We start from the raw sequence: 19,940 nt of genomic DNA, 5'->3' as shown, positions 1-19,940 counted from the left end.
AACTAGAGGCCATAGTCTTACGCAAACCTGACCCATGGAGGGACATAAATGGGTAAATGAGTCCACACTACTATGAGTAAAGGATAGTCACTTAATTTATTCAAAAACAGTATAAAAAAAACCTTTAAACAATCAAATCTGCAAATCTAAACTTCTAAGCAATAAAAAATGCCTAATATAATGCACGGTTATGCACAGTTCTACGCGTTTCACCCCTACAGTGGGGCTTTCTCAAGATCTTGAGAAAGCCCCACTGTAGGGGTGAAACGCGTAGAACTGTGCATAATAATAGTGATTTACAGACTCTGCCATTATACTCAACTTTAATCATCAACATCTACTTCAAAGGCTATCTATATCTCCGGTGAGGTAAACCGCCAGCTCTGCGTACCTAGTACTGAAGTGCAGAGGGGCTTTGATTGCAGCCAGAGACGGATAACTTACTTGCGCAAGTAACAAAGGAAACATCTGAGAGTCGGAAGCCGGGTGACGTCACACGCTGAACCACAGCGTTGAAATCCCGGACGGAACAGCTGATCTAAGCTGCAGCGGAGAGAAGCATCGGTAAGAGCTCACACCCCAGAGGGCTGAAGCAAGAGAGCCTTCAGGTCCACTTCGTGTACTTATACAAATCTCGGTGAATACCCCCGTGTAGGAAGGGGATGAGATAACCGAAGAATTAAAGGGATATCACACTTCACAAAGTGGGACTTTAAGACCTAAGGGTTGGATATATACTCCTTAGAAAAGACTTTTTCATTGGCTACTTATTGCTCACATTGTGGGAACAATCTCATATACTTCTACACAAGGAGACTCTGGAAACTAAAAGTTGGAGATTAACTCCTTAGAAAAGACGCCATTTTTTAACATTGGTTATTGTTTGCTTATATTAAGGGAATAATCCCTATTATCTTAATTTCCATACAAGGTGACCTATAGGAATATTATCAGAAAATAGAGTAGGGGAGTTTAGGAGTTTTAGCGCAATTCAATAGTTATTTTTATATATTATGTGTCTGACTGATGTAAGGAATGAATGTTTTTGATTGACTGAGGATTATATATTGATTATATTAGGCATTTTTATTGCTTAGAAGTTTAGATTTGCAGATTTGATTGTTTAAAGGCTTTTTATACTGTTTTTGAATACATTAAGTGACTATCCTTTACTCATAGTAGTGTGGACTCATTTACCCATTTATGTCCCTCCATGGGTCAGGTTTGAGTAAGACTATATATATAGTTTGGATATATTTTATTTGTACTGATATTCTATATCCCACAGCTTTTTAGCGCAATCTGTACCTATTTAATCATTTATAAGTGGTTCCCTGAGAAAGTTAAAATTAAATCTGGTACATTAGTATAGTTATAAAACTTCGATAAGCAGTTTGGATTCCCACAGCTTTTTTAGCGTCATCTACAATTTGTAAATTGATTTCTATAGACATTTGACTACCTAGGAAGGAGGCAGTCATTTAGATTGGCTAGGTGGGAAAAGTTATAGCGCTTCACTTTATATAATTTATACAGAAAACCTGCGACACTATTAATGATCATGTAGCATACACAAAACATACATATTCTGGAGAATAATTCTATTGTTATAAAAACAAAAACATAATTTATGCTTACCTGATAAATTCCTTTCTTCTGTTGTGTGATCAGTCCACGGGTCATCATTACTTCTGGGATATAACTCCTCCCCAACAGGAAATGCAAGAGGATTCACCCAGCAGAGCTGCATATAGCTCCTCCCCTCTACGTCAGTCCCAGTCATTCGACCAAGAATCAACGAGAAAGGAGTAACCAAGGGTGAAGTGGTGACTGGAGTATAATTTAAAAGATATTTACCTGCCTTAAAACAGGGCGGGCCGTGGACTGATCACACAACAGAAGAAAGGAATTTATCAGGTAAGCATAAATTATGTTTTCTTCTGTTATGTGTGATCAGTCCACGGGTCATCATTACTTCTGGGATACCAATACCAAAGCAAAAGTACACGGATGACGGGAGGGATAGGCAGGCTCATTATACAGAAGGAACCACTGCCTGAAGAACCTTTCTCCCAAAAATAGCCTCCGAAGAAGCAAAAGTGTCAAATTTGTAAAATTTGGAAAATGTATGAAGCGAAGACCAAGTTGCAGCCTTGCAAATCTGTTCAACAGAGGCCTCATTCTTAAAGGCCCAAGTGGAAGCCACAGCTCTAGTGGAGTGAGCTGTAATTCTTTCAGGAGGCTGCTGTCCAGCAGTCTCATAGGCTAAACGTATTATGCTACGAAGCCAAAAAGAGAGAGAGGTAGCAGAAGCTTTTTGACCTCTCCTCTGTCCAGAGTAAACGACAAACAAGGAAGAAGTTTGGCGAAAATCTTTAGTTGCCTGCAAGTAGAACTTGAGGGCACGAACTACATCCAGATTGTGTAAAAGACGTTCCTTCTTTGAAGAAGGATTTGGACACAAGGATGGGACAACAATCTCTTGATTGATGTTCCTGTTAGTGACTACCTTAGGTAAGAACCCAGGTTTAGTACGCAGAACTACCTTGTCTGAGTGAAAAATCAGATAAGGAGAATCACAATGTAAGGCTGATAACTCAGAGACTCTTCGAGCCGAGGAAATAGCCATTAAAAACAGAACTTTCCAAGATAACAATTTTATATCAATGGAATGAAGGGGTTCAAACGGAACACCCTGTAAAACGTTAAGAACTAAGTTTAAACTCCATGGTGGAGCAACAGCTTTAAACACAGGCTTGATCCTAGCTAAAGCCTGACAAAAGGATTGGACGTCTGGATTTTCTGACAGACGTCTGTGTAACAAGATGGACAGAGCTGAAATCTGTCCCTTTAATGAACTAGCTGATAAACCCTTTTCTAAACCTTCTTGTAGAAAAGACAATATCCTAGCGATCCTAACCTTACTCCAGGAGTAACCTTTGGATTCGCACCAGTATAGGTATTTCCGCCATATTTTATGGTAAATCCTTCTGGTAACAGGCTTCCTAGCCTGAATCAGGGTATCAATAACCGACTCAGAAAAACCACGTTTTGATAAAATCAAGCGTTCAATTTCCAAGCAGTCAGCTTCAGAGAAGTTAGATTTTGATGTTTGAATGGACCCTGTATCAGAAGGTCCTGTCTTAGAGGTAGAGACCAAGGCGGACAGGATGACATGTCCACTAGATCTGCATACCAAGTCCTGCGTGGCCAAGCAGGTGCTATTAGAATTACTGATGCTCTCTCCTGTTTGATTTTGGCAATCAATCGAGGAAGCAGCGGGAAGGGTGGAAACACATAAGCCATCCTGAAGTTCCAAGGTGCTGTCAAAGCATCTATCAGAACTGCTCCCGGATCCCTGGATCTGGACCCGTAGCGAGGAAGTTTGGCGTTCTGGCGAGACGCCATGAGATCTATCTCTGGTTTGCCCCAACGTCGAAGTATTTGGGCAAAGACCTCCGGATGAAGTTCCCACTCCCCCGGATGAAAAGTCTGGCGACTCAAGAAATCCGCCTCCCAGTTCTCCACTCCCGGGATGTGGATTGCTGACAGGTGGCAAGAGTGAGACTCTGCCCAGCGAATTATCTTTGATACTTCCATCATTGCTAGGGAGCTTCTTGTCCCTCCCTGATGGTTGATGTAAGCTACAGTCGTGATGTTGTCCGACTGAAACCTGATGAACCCCCGAGTTGTTAACTGGGGCCAAGCCAGAAGGGCATTGAGAACTGCTCTCAATTCCAGAATGTTTATTGGTAGGAGACTCTCCTCCTGATTCCATAGTCCCTGAGCCTTCAGAGAATTCCAGACAGCGCCCCAACCTAGTAGGCTGGCGTCTGTTGTTACAATTGTCCAGTCTGGCCTGCTGAATGGCATCCCCCTGGACAGGTGTGGCCGATAAAGCCACCATAGAAGAGAATTTCTGGTCTCTTGATTCAGATTCAGAGTAGGGGACAAATCTGAGTAATCCCCATTCCACTGACTTAGCATGCATAATTGCAGCGGTCTGAGGTGTAGGCGTGCAAAAGGTACTATGTCCATTGCCGCTACCATTAAGCCGATCACCTCCATGCATTGAGCTACTGACGGGTGTTGAATGGAATGAAGGACGCGGCATGCATTTTGAAGTTTTGTTAACCTGTCTTCTGTCAGGTAAATCTTCATTTCTACAGAATCTATAAGAGTCCCCAAGAATGGAACTCTTGTGAGAGGAAAGAGAGAACTCTTCTTTTCGTTCACTTTCCATCCATGCGACCTTAGAAATGCCAGAACTAACTCTGTATGAGACTTGGCAGTTTGAAAGCTTGAAGCTTGTATTAGAATGTCGTCTAGGTACGGAGCTACCGAAATCCCTCGCGGTCTTAGTACCGCTAGAAGGGCACCCAGAACCTTTGTGAAGATTCTTGGAGCCGTAGCCAATCCGAATGGAAGAGCTACAAACTGGTAGTGCCTGTCTAAGAAGGCAAACCTTAGATACCGGTGATGATCTTTGTGGATCGGTATGTGAAGGTAAGCATCCTTTAAATCCACTGTGGTCATGTACTGACCCTCTTGGATCATGGGTAAGATTGTCCGAATAGTTTCCATTTTGAACGATGGAACTCTTAGGAATTTGTTTAGAGTCTTTAAATCTAAGATTGGCCTGAAAGTTCCCTCTTTTTTGGGAACCACAAACAGGTTTGAGTAGAACCCTTGTCCTTGTTCCGACCACGGAACCGGATGGATCACTCCCATTGTTAACAGATCTTGTACGCAGCGTAGAAACGCTTCTTTCTTTATCTGGTTTGTTGACAACCTTGACAGATGAAATCTCCCTCTTGGGGGAGATAATTTGAAGTCTAGAAGGTATCCCTGAGATATGATCTCTAGTGCCCAGGGATCCTGAACATCTCTTGCCCAGGCCTGGGCGAAGAGAGAGAGTCTGCCCCCTACTAGATCCGGTCCCGGATCGGGGGCTCTCGGTTCATGCTGTCTTTGGGGCAGCAGCAGGTTTCCTGGCCTGCTTGCTTTTGTTCCAGGACTGGTTAGGCTTCCAGCCTTGCCTGTAACGAGCAACAGCTCCTTCCTGTTTTGGTGCAGTGGAGGTTGATGCTGCTCCTGTCTTGAAATTCCGAAAGGGACGAAAATTAGACTGTCTAGCCTTAGCTTTGGCCTTGTCTTGAGGTAGGGCGTGGCCCTTACCTCCCGTAATGTCAGCGATAATTTCTTTCAAACCGGGCCCGAATAAGGACTGCCCCTTGAAAGGTATATTAAGTAATTTGGACTTAGAAGTAACATCAGCTGACCAGGATTTTAGCCACAGTGCCCTGCGTGCCTGTATGGCGAATCCTGAGTTCTTAGCCGTAAGTTTGGTTAAATGTACTACGGCCTCCGAAATGAAAGAATTAGCTAGTTTAAGGACTCTAAGCCTGTCCGTAATGTCGTCTAGCGTAGAGGAACTAAGGTTCTCTTCAAGCGACTCAATCCAAAATGCTGCCGCAGCCGTAATCGGCGCGATACATGCAAGGGGTTGTAATATAAAACCTTGTTGAACAAACATTTTCTTAAGGTAACCCTCTAATTTTTTATCCATTGGATCTGAGAAAGCACAGCTATCCTCCACCGGGATAGTGGTACGCTTAGCTAAAGTAGAAACTGCTCCCTCCACCTTGGGAACCGTTTGCCATAAGTCCCGAGTGGTGGCGTCTATTGGAAACATCTTTCTAAATATTGGAGGGGGTGAGAACGGCACACCGGGTCTATCCCACTCCTTAGTAACAATTTCAGTTAGTCTCTTAGGTATAGGAAAAACGTCAGTACTCGCCGGTACCGCAAAGTATTTATCCAACCTACACAGTTTCTCTGGTATTGCAACGGTGTTACAATCGTTGAGAGCTGCTAAGACCTCCCCTAGTAGTACACGGAGGTTCTCCAATTTAAATTTAAAATTTGAAATATCTGAGTCCAATCTGTTTGGATCAGAACCGTCACCCACAGAATGAAGCTCTCCGTCCTCATGCTCTGCGAGCTGTGACGCAGTATCAGACATGGCCCTAGCATTGTCAGCGCACTCTGTTCTCACCCCAGAGTGATCACGCTTGCCTCTTAGTTCTGGTAATTTAGACAAAACTTCAGTCATGACAGTAGCCATATCTTGTAATGTTATCTGTAATGGCCGCCCAGATGTACTAGGCGCCAAAATATCACGCACCTCCCGGGCGGGAGATGCAGGTACTGTTGCGTGAGGCGAGTTAGTCGGCATAACTCTCCCCTCGCTGTTTGGTGAAATTTGTTCACATTGTACAGATTGACTTTTATTTAAAGTAGCATCAATACAGTTAGTACATAAATTTCTATTGGGCTCCACCTTGGCATTGGAACAAATGACACAGATATCTTCCTCTGAATCAGACATGTTTAACACACTAGCAAAAAAACTTACAACTTGGTTATAATCTTTTTTAGCAAAAAAACGCACTGTGCCTCAAAGAGGTACTAACGATTAAATGACAGTTGAAATAATGAACTGAAAAACAGTTATAGCATCAAACTTTAAAACAACACAACTTTTAGCAAAGGTTTGTTCCCATTAGTAAAAAAAAACAACACTAATTAAATTTGTACATAAGAAAACAAAACAACGTTTTTTATTCACAGTCACTATAAGAATTCTCACAGCTCTGCTGAGAGAATTTACCTCCCTTCAAAGAAGTTTGAAGACCCCTGAGATCTGTCAGAGATGAACCGGATCATGCAGGAAATATAAAAGTAGCTGACTGGAATTTTTTGATGCGTAGCAAAGAGCGCCAAAAACGGCCCCTCCCTCTCCCACACAGCAGTGAAGAGAAACGAAACTGTCACAATTAAAGCAAAAAACTGCCAAGTGGAAAATAATGCCCAAATATTTATTCACACAGTACCTCAGCAATGTAAACGATTCTACATTCCAGCAAAAACGTTTAACATGAGAATAGTTATTAAAAGGATTAGTGACCTTTAACACAGTAGTTCCGGTGAAATACCATCCCCAGAATACTGAAGTGTATACATACATGTCATTTTAACGGTATGGCAGGCTTTTCTCATCAATTCCATTCAGAAAATAAAAACTGCCACATACCTCAATGCAGATTCATCTGCCCGCTGTCCCCTGATCTGAAGCCTTTACCTCCCTCAGATGGTCGAGAACAGCAATATGATCTTAACGACTCCGGTTAAAATCATAGTAAAAAATCTCTGTCAGATTCTTCCTCAAACTCTGCCAGAGAAGTAATAACACGCTCCGGTGCTATTTTAAAATAACAAACTTTTGATTGAAGTCATAAAAACTAAGTATAATCACCATAGTCCTCTCACACATCCTATCTAGTCGTTGGGTGCAAGAGAATGACTGGGACTGACGTAGAGGGGAGGAGCTATATGCAGCTCTGCTGGGTGAATCCTCTTGCATTTCCTGTTGGGGAGGAGTTATATCCCAGAAGTAATGATGACCCGTGGACTGATCACACATAACAGAAGAAATACAAACATTTAAAAGCCTCTGTAGCACAGTACCCGGGCGTAAAGTAAGGCAAAGTAGAATCAGCAGCTATTTCTGTGATGTAGAAAGTGATAAAATGAAGGACTAATCTAGGTAATCTATTAATAATAACTTCAATAAAAATTAAAAATAGCAATGTTTAAATTATACATTTATAAGTCACATGATTACAATCTGGATATTCAATAATAAAATAAAAAACAGAAGTAATTGGTACAAAATGGTATAGTCTTTACATCATTTCTTTATGATGAAATCATAGAATACAAGGTCTATATACATATAAGTGCAAAATATTTAATGCTAAATAATGGTCACGTAGAAGAATATTTTTATCCTTGTTTATATTTAGCAATCTAAATATTACTAATAACTATAAAAACATACAAAATGTTACAATGCAAAATATTAAATAAAATAATTAGTTTCTTATCAAAGAAAAATAAATGGTTCAAATATATTTGAGATACGTCGAAAAGGGTCCTTTATAGATCAAAGTGCAATTCTAGAACAGCATATGGATCTTCAAGTGCAGCAGTTTCAGCAGCCTCTCAAGTGCTCAAGCTATACAGTCTAGAGAGGCATCCCAAAGGAGAGCTTAAAGGCCAGCTCAACAGCAAGCTCTGTAACAGAGTCATGGAAGCAGACATAAAATTCCTGAGGCTGTGGATGTGTGAAGAGTCTTCTGTATGGAAGAAAAAAACAACAACTAAAATGTATGCTTACCTGACAAATGAATGTCTTTCGTGGTGGTGAGAGCCCACGATCCTTTACTTTTGAGAATTCAACCACTGGCTACCAGAAGGAGGCAGATACCCAAAAAATTCCACAAGCTTTTAAATTCCCATCACCTTTATTATATCTCAGTCAAATGTATAGCCAAGAGAAGGAGAAACCAGAGGTGGAGGAAAGTAGAAAGCAGGGTAAAATGAGGTGCATACTAAACTGCTGCCGATTGGAGAAAAAAAAGGAGGGCAGGTCTCACCACCATGAAAGAAATTAATTTATCAGGTAAGTATACATTTTTTCTTTCATAAGGTGGTGAGGGTCCACAAGCCATTACTCCTAGGCTCTAATACCCATGCTGTGGAGTCAACAAGTAAATGGGTGGGAAAAAGTTAAAGGGACATGAAACTCAAATTATTTCTTTCATGATTAAGAAAGAGCATGCAATTTAAAACAACTGTCCAAATTACTTCTATTATCTAATTTGCCTTATTCTCTCTATATCCTTGGTTGAAAAGCATATCTAAATAGGCTTAGTGGCTGCACATAGATGCCTCTTGTGATTGGCTCACCTATGTGCATTGCTATTTCTTTAACAAAGGATATCTAAAGAATGAAGCAAATTATATAATAGAAGTAAATTGGAATTTTGTTTAAAACTGTGTTGTCAAAAGCTATCCCAAAAGAGAAGAGAAGATTAAGCTGCTTCTGTGCAATGCCCATAAAGAAGAAACTAATCTAGTAGAATAGGCAGTAAAAATTCAGGAAAGAATCCCCTGCTTCCAAGAAGCATTGCTTAATGACTGCTAAGTAACAACTGTAGTCTTCTGACCCATATGTGGAAAAATGAAATTAACTACAAACTTTAAAATTTCAAAGAAAAAAATCTTATCCTAAAAGAAAAACATAATTTATGTAAGAACTTACCTGATAAATTCATTTCTTTCATGTAATTGGCAAGAGTCCATGAGCTAGTGACGTATGAGATATACAATCCTACCAGGAGGGGCAAAGTTTCCCAAACCTCAAAATGCCTATAAATACACCCCTCACCACACCCACAATTCAGTTTAACGAATAGCCAAGTAGTGGGGTGATAAAGAAAGGAGTAGAAAGCATCAACAAAGGAAATTTGGAAATAATTGTGCTTTATACAAAAAATCATAACCACCATAAAAAGGGTGGGCCTCATGGACTCTTGCCAATATGAAAGAAATGAATTTATCAGGTAAGTTCTTAAATAAATTATGTTTTCTTTCATGTAATTGGCAAGAGTCCATGAGCTAGTGACGTATGGGATAGCAATACCCAAGATGTGGATCTCCACTCAAGAGTCACTAGAGAGGGAGGGAATAAAATAAAAACAGCCATTTTCCGCTGAAAAAATTAATCCACAACCCAAAAAAAAAAAAAGAGTTCATTTTCATAATTGAAAGAAAAAAACTTAAATCAAAAGCAGAAGAATCAAACTGAAACAGCTGCCTGAAGAACTTTTCTACCAAAAACTGCTTCCGAAGAAGCAAATACATCAAAACGGTAGAATTTAGTAAATGTATGCAAAGAAGACCAAGTTGCTGCTTTGCAAATCTGATCAACTGAAGCTTCATTCTTAAAAGCCCACAAAGTGGAGACTGATCTAGTAGAATGAGCTGTAATTCTCTGAGGCGGGGCCTGACCCGACTCCAAATAAGCTTTATGAATCAAAAGTTTCAACCAAGAAGCCAAGGAAATAGCAGAAGCCTTCTGACCTTTCCTAGGACCAGAAAATAAAACAAATAGACTGGAAGTCTTCCTGAAATCTTTAGTAGCTTCCACATAATATTTCAAAGCTCTGACCACATCCAAAGAATGCAAGGATCTTAGCACAAACTTACTTCACCACCTCCATAGGAGGCAAAGTTTGTAAAACTGAATTGTGGGTGTGGTGAGGGGTGTATTTATAGGCATTTTGAGGTTTGGGAAACTTTGCCTCTCCTGGTAGGATTGTATATGCCATACGTCACTAGCTCATGGACTCTTGCCAATTACATGAAAGAAATGAGATAAGGAATCTCACAAGAAAAAAAAACAAAGAAACCAGACACTCTACTGGTGAAACATTGAAAACAAAAAATCAGTTTCAGACTAAGCAAAATGCTTAAACCATTCATAGGTTTAAAAGAAGCGTTTGTAAAGCTCTTAAAACCCTTAAAGTACTCAGGAAGAGAAAATGACTAACTGTGACTAGATCTAGAACAAAAATCTGACTTACTGTGACTAGATCTAGAACAAAAATCTGACTTACTGTGACTAGATCTAGAACAAAAATCTGACTTACTGTGACTAGATCTAGAATAAACATCTGACTGTCAGAGATCTTATAAGAAACAAGAAAAAAAGTCCTTGACTAAATATTTTGTAAGAATTAAATAATATTGAGACAGTGGAAAAGCCCAATAGGAAGACTGGACATCCAATCAAGGACTGTATAACAAGATCTGCATGTTTAATGTGGAGCAATCAGGTTACTGATTAGGGATAGAACATGATCTTAAACTATGCCTCTAAATATTTAACAAACAAAGGAATAAAAGGAAAGCTAAATTAAATGCCAAATAGCTACATGCAGGGCCGGTGCTAGACTGTTTTGCACCCTAGGCAAGACTAGCTACTTGCGCCCCTCCCCCCCTACCAAAAAAAAATAAAATAAATTATTACATACATTTGCTACTGGTTACTACAATACACCTAAGTGTCATTACATGACCTGCTGGCCACCCTAATGGAGGTAAGTAACTGACGGTAACAGTCCTTCACTCCTTGGCTTTTAGTGACATAGAAAAAATGGATTAAAGGGAAGCTCTAGTGTATATTATTATTAATAATAATAATAACAATGATTACAGATAAGTAGATAGACAATTAGATAGAATAGATTTAATATAAAAAAATCTGAGAAGTAGCTGGTTTTATGTTGTAAAAGAGTTTGCAAAATGGTATTTACATATCTTTATGAATATTAGAACTTTATCCTATTACTTTCACTTGGGAACATGCCAGTGCAAAATCAGCTCAATAAAAAAGTAATTTTGTGGCTTTCCAAAAAGACCAGATAAAAGTTTGCTTCTGTAAATCTCCCTCTATGAGTTTTTGTACATTTTTATGTATATGATAGAATATACAATTAGGAAGCATTTTTTATGGGAAGCTGGAAGTCTGCAAACTTTATTCTGAAACATAGAAATCTTTAAGAAAAAGTGCAAACCAATGTAAACCTGCTATGTGTGATATCATAAAAATGCTGTGTATTTTATGTGTATGTGGGAAAAAGACTCTGCACAATTGCTTCTCTTATGGTGGTCTATAGTCTGACACAGTCAGAAAGCCCCTACAGCATATCTACTAAATAGCTGTATCAGCTGTGGTTTTCCCTCTTCCACTGCACCTCCAGCCTGTTAATCCTTGTCACTCTCCTCCCGCAACTGCCAGAATATGAGTCCTTGTAACACATCCTTGCTCCCCAACCTATCAGTCCCCTGACATTTTTCCCATGTACACCCAGCCTATAACTTGATACACACGGCACTGCTGGAGGATATGAGGATCGTATAGGTGCTGCATTGTGAGGAGGGTGGCAAATTACAGAAAAATTGCGTTTTGTACGGTACCTAGTCAGTCACGCTGGAAGTGGCTGCCTCCCTCGTCCTCTTCCCTCCTTTATGTGCGCGTGCTACATAGGACGCTGAGAGGAAGTGATAGGGTTGTTCCTCCCAGGCAGCCAGGCCAGCATCACAGAGGTCGGAGGCCCTGCTCCTCCCACCGGTACTCTGAGGGGTCAATATGGCACTTGTGTTTTTGCGCACTGTTCAGTACAGGAGACCTGGTGACTAGGGGTTCGCTAGTCTGAGGTGTTCACTCTTCTGATAGAACACCGGCAGAGTCTGGGGAACCTGGGTTGGAGCCGGCTGCACCCTAGGCAGCTGCCTAGTTTGCCTAGTGGGATCACCGGCCCTGGCTACATGAGCCATAGAAACTATATGTACCCCTGGCTCTAGCAAAGCATCTGGAAAAGAGAGGATTAAACAAGAGACCATACGGTCAAAATGTGCAATATGACAAGGATTCACCAACAGGTAGAAAAACCCTTGAAGGATAAACCCTTCCCCCAGATGAAGGAATTGTAAATTGAAGCCTTACAAAAGTTTACGTTTGGGCTGAAAAATGCAGAAAGAGCACAATAAGCAGAGCAACTCAAATTCAAGTGACTTCCTTCATTGATAAGGAAACTATGCCACAGCAGTGACATTATCCGACTTGAAAAAAACAGGCATAAGTGACTCATTTGAGAAAAGGCCAAGTCTGAGAACAAAGATCACACAAATTTTGAAGATATTTATTGGTAATCTCGCCTCCAGAGGAAAACAACTCCTTTCTCTCTTCCAGACTGCACTATAACTCAAGAGACTGACATCAGTAGAAATTATAGCTCAAGAGGACGAACAAAGAACGCCTCCAGAAGACAGGAGTGGAGAATAAACCCCTAGAACAGAAACGGTTTTATAGTGCAGTAAAAAAGGATTACTAAGAAAATAGTATGAGATCTCTGCACAAAGGAATTAGCAGTCCAACTAGATTAGGGCAGATATAGAGCATGGAAAGGGCAAAAAAATACTAATGGTAGAACCGTTTACCCAAAACTTTGGTTAGAACGTATAAAAAGATCCATACACAATTGCAAAGCTGAATCTGTAGTAAAAAAATAAAGCTTGCAATATACATTTAGCTTAACAATATACATGAACAGTAGATCTAACGTCTAAATATCTAAAATATAATAGTGGGTACCGCTGAATTAATTTTACTGTACAAGTTTGAGTAAATACAACAGTAAATAAATAACAGCAAATTATCATACTGGGACTGAGTAATAAAGGACAAGCCTGAGTAATAAAGGACAATAATGTGAGCCATAAAGTAAGACCCCCTTACATTAAAATAGGAGGTATATTTTTATATGAGCTGGGAGAAAGACAGTAGTCAGTTTGTTCATTGTAAATAAAAAAAAGCTTTAAACCCATCCTCTAAAGGGCCTAACCCAGAAGGGATAGTTCCAGGTTGTTCCAAAATACAGTAGTCAATGCATAATAACACAAATAAGACAGACAAAGTGTATGCAGAACACAAATGTATATAAATAAAGCAAGTACTGAGCCTTTTGATCAAGCAGGGTATTAACTAACCACTGAGGCACATAATCACAGATACATTTAGGTTGTTAGATGTAAAACAAATGTCTCCAAAAATTAAACACTATAAGTAGAATATTGTAATATGGTATAGACCTCCTGATACACTCTCCAGAGAAATGAGCTGCACGTCCGTAGCTTGAGATGTCCACCAGAAGAGAAGTGAAGCAGCTGGAAATATGTTAATGTTCTTGATACCTGAGAACTAAGGGCCTGTGCTGTGCAAACGTACCCCTTGCCCCAGCAAATAACATCTCTATAAGTGGAGATGGAGGGAGAGTATGGAGGAGCACACTAAACATAACCGCTAAAGGCCTTAAGTATAGAAAGCATAAGCATGCAAGTAAAGGAGCTGCAGCACACCAAAGCAAACCTAAATGTTCTGAAGCACCAAAGTACTTGTGCTCTCCTGTGTTACCTGCAAGCTGACCTCTGGCTAAGATATACATATACTTCTGTACTAACCGATAGCCTGTGCGCTCTGTGATTGACAAGGACACCCACTCCACTGTGCTTACTCAGCTGTATACAGTGGAGAGCCCATCCAGTACTGTACGAAACTGTAGAGAATATAATGAGGGAGTACATCAACATGGCCATCAGGAGGAGGATGAAGGACCAGTCCCAACAACACCTGTGGCAGACTTGTGACAACAACTCCTGCAGGAGATTTACATTGCACAGCCAGTATATTCCTAATTGCCTCTCTCTTCAAAGTTTCACCTTATGAGGGGATACAGGACCAAGGATCCATCTTCTAGTAAAATAAATTCCTTAACACCTCAATATTTACCTGCTTCTGACAAGGCAAACAAAAAGACTGGGATATCAGAGAGGTAAGAGGGATTAATAGCTTGTGACGTTTTTGGGTATCTTTGCCTCCTGCTGGTGACCAAGAGTTGAATTCCCAGAAGTAATGGTTCATAGACTCCCACCACCTTATAAAAAGGAATATATATATATATATATATATATATACCTGTATATATATATATATATATATATATATATATATATATATCTATCATGAAATAGTAATATTATATAACAATGGTTTATATTTATTCTCTGTTCAGATTAAAGTGATGGCAAACTTGCACTAACTGTAGACCATTGTTTTCCTTCCTTGACAAGCTGGGTGGTACAGCCAATTGAAGGAATGATACACACACTGTTGAAACGTGCGGGTATGTGCTCACACCCTCAGCTGTAGAGGGTTTTAGCACTTTAGCTATCTAAGCTCTTCACCTTTACAGCAGAGGTCAGAAGTCCGCACCAGCACATTTCAATAATGGGCAGTACTCTTCTAATAAGCTGCACCACCCAGCATTTCAAAGAAAGAAAAAAAATGAGGAAAGAGGGTGTCGGGCATGTTCTAAAATGACTTTTCAGCTTGCAGATTAATTTTAGTCATATGAATAAAAGAGTAAATATCTGTCAAAATCAGAGAAGGAAACTAGCACACCTTAAAACGATTTCCCCCCAAAAAAGTTTATAAAATAATAGGTGGCGCAAATGAATTGCTGTTCCTGAATATGTCCAATTATAAAAATATATATATATATACGTAATCCAAAGTTATAAGAGTTGTTCAGATATGATGTCTATGAAATTTGATTATCTTTGTATTTTGTCCGTTCTGATATTTATGTAAGATATAAGTATGTTACTTAAAATCATAAAACACAAGATGTATATATATATATGTTTATCTCAAACAAATATTTATTACTATGCACTTGGGTAAATACCCGTTGTGATTTTATAATAAAATCAATTGAAATTAAAACAGATTAAAATATAGAACATACTGAAACAATAAAACAATAATCCAATCTTATGGACTGATAGGCGTATCTGAAAAGGTAAATTTATGCTTACCTGATAAATTAATTTCTTCTATGGTACGACGAGTCCACGGATTCATCCTTTACTTGTGGGATATTATCCTCCTGCTAACAGAAAGTGGCAAAGAGCACCACAGCAGAGCTGTCTATATAGCTCCTCCCTTAGCTCCACCCCCCAGTCATTCGACCGAAGGTACAGGAAGAAAAAAGGAGAAACTAAAAGGTGCAGAGGTGACTGAAGTTTAAAATCAAAAATATAATCTGTCTTAAAATGACAGGGCGGGCCGTGGACTCGTCGTATCATAGAAGAAATTAATTTATCAGGTAAGCATAAATTTACTTTTCTTCTATAAGGTACGACGAGTCCACGGATTCATCCTTTACTTGTGGGATACAATACCAAATCTACAGGACACAGATGAACGGGAGGGACAAGACAGATGGCTTAACAGAAGGCACCACTGCTTGAAGAACTTTTCTCCCAAAAATAGCCTCCGAAGAAGCAAAAGTATCGCAGCCTTACAAATCTGCTCAACAGAAGCATAATTTTTAAAAGCCCATGTGGAAGCCACCACTCTAGTAGAGTGAGCTGTAATCCTTTCAGGAGGCTGCTGTCCAGCAGTCTAGTATGCCAAACGGATGATGCTTTTCAGCCAAAAAGAAAGAGAGGTAGCCGTAGCTTTTTGACCTCTACGTTTTCCAGAATAGACAACAAACAAAGAAGATGTTTGACGGAAATCTTTGGTTGCTTGCAAGTAAAACTTCAAAGCACGAACCACGTCCAAGTTGTGCAACAGACGCTCCTTCTTATAGGAAGGATTAGGACACAGAGAAGGAACAATAATTTCCTGATTGATATTCCTATTAGTAACAACCTTAGGAAGGAATACAGGTTTGGTACGCAAAACCACCTTATCAGCATGGAAAACAAGATAAGGTGAGTCGCATTGAAACGCAGATAGTTCAGAAACTCTTTGAGCCGAAGAGATAGCAACTAAAAACAGAACTTTACAAGATAGAAGCTTAATATCTATGGAATGCATAGGTTCAAACGGAACCCCTTGAAGAACTTTAAGAACTAAATTCAAACTCCATGGCGGAGCAACAGGTTTAAACACAGGCTTGATTCTAACTAAAGCCTGACAGAACGACTGAACGTCTGGAACATCTGCCAGACGTTTGTGCAGTAGAATTGATAAAGCAGATATCTGTCCCTTTAAGGAACTCGCTGATAGCCCCTTCTCCAATCCTTCTTGGAGAAAGGACAAAATCCTAGGAATCCTGATCTTACTCCATGAGTAGCCTTTGGATTCGCACCAATAAAGATATTTACGCCATATCTTATGATACATTTTCCTAGTGACAGGCTTTCGAGCTTGAATCAAGGTATCTATGACCGACTCAGAGAAACCCCGCTTGGATAAAATCAAGCGTTCAATCTCCAGGCAGTCACCCGCCGAGAAACTAGATTTGGATACTGGAACGGACCTTGAACAAGAAGGTCCTGTCTCAGTGGCAGAGTCCATGATGGAAGAGATAACATGTCCACCAGGTCTGCATACCAAGTCCTGCGTGGCCACGCAGGTGCTATCAAAATCACAGAGACTCTCTCCTGTTTGATTCTGGCAATCAAACGAGGAAGGAGAGGAAATGGTGGAAACACATAAGCCAGGTTGAACGACCAGGGTACTGCTAGAGCCATCAGATCCAATTCTGGTGTGCCCCATTGCTGAATCAATTGTGCAAACCCCTCCGGATGGAGTTCCCACTCCCCCGGATGAAAAGTCTGACGACTTAGAAAATCCGCTTCCCAGTTCTCCACTCTTGGGATATAGATTGCTGATAGATGGCAAGAGTGAGTCTCTGCCCATCGAATTATTTTGGTAACCTCTATCATCGCTAGAGAACTCTTTGTTCCCCCCTCATGATTTATATATGCTGCAGTCGTGATATTGTCCGACTGGAATCTTATGAATCTGGCTGAAGCCAGCTGAGGCCACGCCTGAAGCGCGTTGAATATTGCTCTCAGTTCTAGAATATTTATCGGGAGGACAGCCTCCTCCTGAGTCCACAAACCCTGTGCTTTCAGGGAATTCCAGACTGCACCCCAGCCCAATAGGCTGGCGTCCGTCGTCACTATGACCCATGCTGGCCTGCGGAAACACATTCCCTGGGACAGGTGATCCTGTGACAACCACCAAAGAAGAGAGTCTCTGATCTCTTGATCCAGATTTATCTGAGGCGATAAATCTGCATAATCCCCATTCCACTGATTGAGCATGCATAGTTGCAGTGGTCTGAGATGCAAGCGAGCAAACAGAACTATGTCCATTGCCGCTACCATTAGACCGATTACCTCCATACACTGAGCCACTGACGGCCGAGGAATGGAATGAAGAGCTTGGCAGGTGGTTAAAATCTTTGATTTCTTGACCTCCGTAGGAAAAATTTTCATGTCCACCGAATCTATTAGAGTTCCCAGGAATGGAACTCTTGTGAGAGGGATAAGTGAACTCTTTTTTACGTTCACCTTCCACCCGTGAAATCTTAGAAAAGCCAACACAATGTCCGTGTGAGATTTGGCTAGTTGGTAAGTCGATGCCTGAATTAAGATATAGTCCAGATAAGGCGCCACTGCTATGCCCCGCGGCCTTAGAACCGCCAGAAGGGACCCTAGCACCATTGTGAAAATTCTGGGAGCTGTGGCCAACCCTGAAGTGAAGAGCCACAAACTGGTAATGCTTGTCCAAAAAGGCGAACCTGAGGAACTGTTGATGATCTTTGTGGATAGGGATGTGTAGATACGCATGCTTTAAGTCCGCGGTGGTCATATATTGACCCTCCTGGATCATTGGTAAAATAGTCCGAATGGTCTCCATCTTGAAGGATGGGACTCTGAGGAATTTGTTTAGGATCTTGAGATCTAAAATTGGTCTGAAGGTTCCCTCTTTTTTGGGAACCACAAACAGATTGGAGTAAAACCCCTGCCCTTGTTCTAATTTTGGAACTGGGCAGATTACACCCATGGTATATAGATCTTCTACACAGCGTAAGAACGCCTCTTTTTTCTGGTTTACAGACAATTGAGAAAACATAATTTATGTAAGAACTTACCTGATAAATTAATTTCTTTCATATTAGCAAGAGTCCATGAGCTAGTGACGTATGGGATATACATTCCTACCAGGAGGGGCAAAGTTTCCCAAACCTCAAAATGCCTATAAATACACCCCTCACCACACCCACAATTCAGTTTAAGGAATAGCCAAGAAGTGGGGTGATAAGAAAGGAGCGAAAGCATCAAATAAGGAATTGGAATAATTGTGCTTTATATAAAAAATCATAACCACCACAAAAAGGGGTGGGTCTCATGGACTCTTGCTAATATGAAAGAAATGAATTTATCAGGTAAGTTCTTACATAAATTATGTTTTCTTTCATGTAATTAGCAAGAGTTCATGAGCTAGTGACGTATGGGATAATAAATACCCAAGATGTGGAACTTCCACGCAAGAGAGGGAGGGATAAAATAAAGACAGCCAATTCCGCTGATAAATCATCCACAACCCAAAACAAAAGTTTTAATCTTAATAATGAAAAAAAACTGAAATTATAAGCAGAAGAATCAAACTGAAACAGCTGCCTGAAGTAATTTTCTACCAAAAACTGCTTCAGATGAGGAAAACACATCAAAATGGTAGAATTTAGTAAAAGTATGCAAAGAAGACCAAGTTGCTGCCTTGCAAATCTGATCAACAGAAGCTTCATTCCTAAACGCCCAGGAAGTAGAAACCGACCTAGTAGAATGAGCTGTAATCCTTTGAGGCGGAGTTTTACCCGACTCAACATAAGCATGATGAATCAAAGACTTCAACCAAGACGCCAAAGAAATGGCGGAGGCCTTCTGACCTTTCCTGGAACCAGAAAAGATAACAAAAAGACTAGAGGTCTTTCTAAAATCTTTAGTAGCTTCAACATAATATTTTAAAGCTCTCACTACATCCAAAGAATGTAAAGATTTCTCCAGAGAATTCTTAGGATTAGGACATAATGAAGGAACAACAATTTCTATACTAATGTTGTTAGAATTCACAACCTTAGGTAAAAATTTAAATGAAGTCCGCAACACCGCCTTATCCTGATGAAAAATCAGAAAAGGAGATTCACAAGAAAGAGCAGATAACTCAGAAACTCTTCTAGCAGAAGAGATGGCCAAAAGGAACAGAACTTTCCAAGAAAGTAATTTAATGTCCAATGAATGCATAGGTTCAAACGGAGGAGCTTGTAAAGCCCTCAGAACCGAATTAAGACTCCAAGGAGGAGAAATTGACTTAATGACAGGTTTTATACGAGCCAAAGCCTGTACAAAACAATGAATATCAGGAAGATTAGCAATCTTTCTGTGAAACAGCACAGAAAGAGCAGAAATTTGTCCTTTCAAGGAACTTGCAGACAAACCTTTATCCAAACCATCCTGAAGAAACTGTAAAATTCTAGGAATTCTAAAAGAATGCCAGGAGAATTTATGAGAAGAACACCAAGAAATGTAAGTCTTCCAGACTCGATAATAAATCTTCCTAGACACAGATTTACGAGCCTGTAACATAGTATTAATTACTGATTCAG

General features: G+C 40.1%; 1 protein-coding gene across 1 annotated transcript in view; it reads right to left on the bottom strand.

The window, feature by feature from the left end:
- Positions 1-7,650: 7,650 nt before the first annotated feature.
- INTU (inturned planar cell polarity protein) overlaps positions 7,651-19,940 on the bottom strand; it is a 473,020-nt gene continuing 460,730 nt past the window's right edge. The window contains exon 16 of the mRNA XM_053703638.1: positions 7,651-8,201. Coding sequence (XP_053559613.1) covers positions 8,090-8,201 — 112 coding nt within the window. The 3' untranslated portion in view covers positions 7,651-8,089. The remainder of the gene's footprint in view (positions 8,202-19,940) is intronic.

Source organism: Bombina bombina, chromosome 2, assembly GCF_027579735.1.
Source record: "Bombina bombina isolate aBomBom1 chromosome 2, aBomBom1.pri, whole genome shotgun sequence".
Lineage (NCBI taxonomy): Eukaryota > Metazoa > Chordata > Amphibia > Anura > Bombinatoridae > Bombina > Bombina bombina.
Note: the sequence above shows the minus strand (reverse complement) of the source record. Positions and strands in the feature narration are given on the sequence as shown.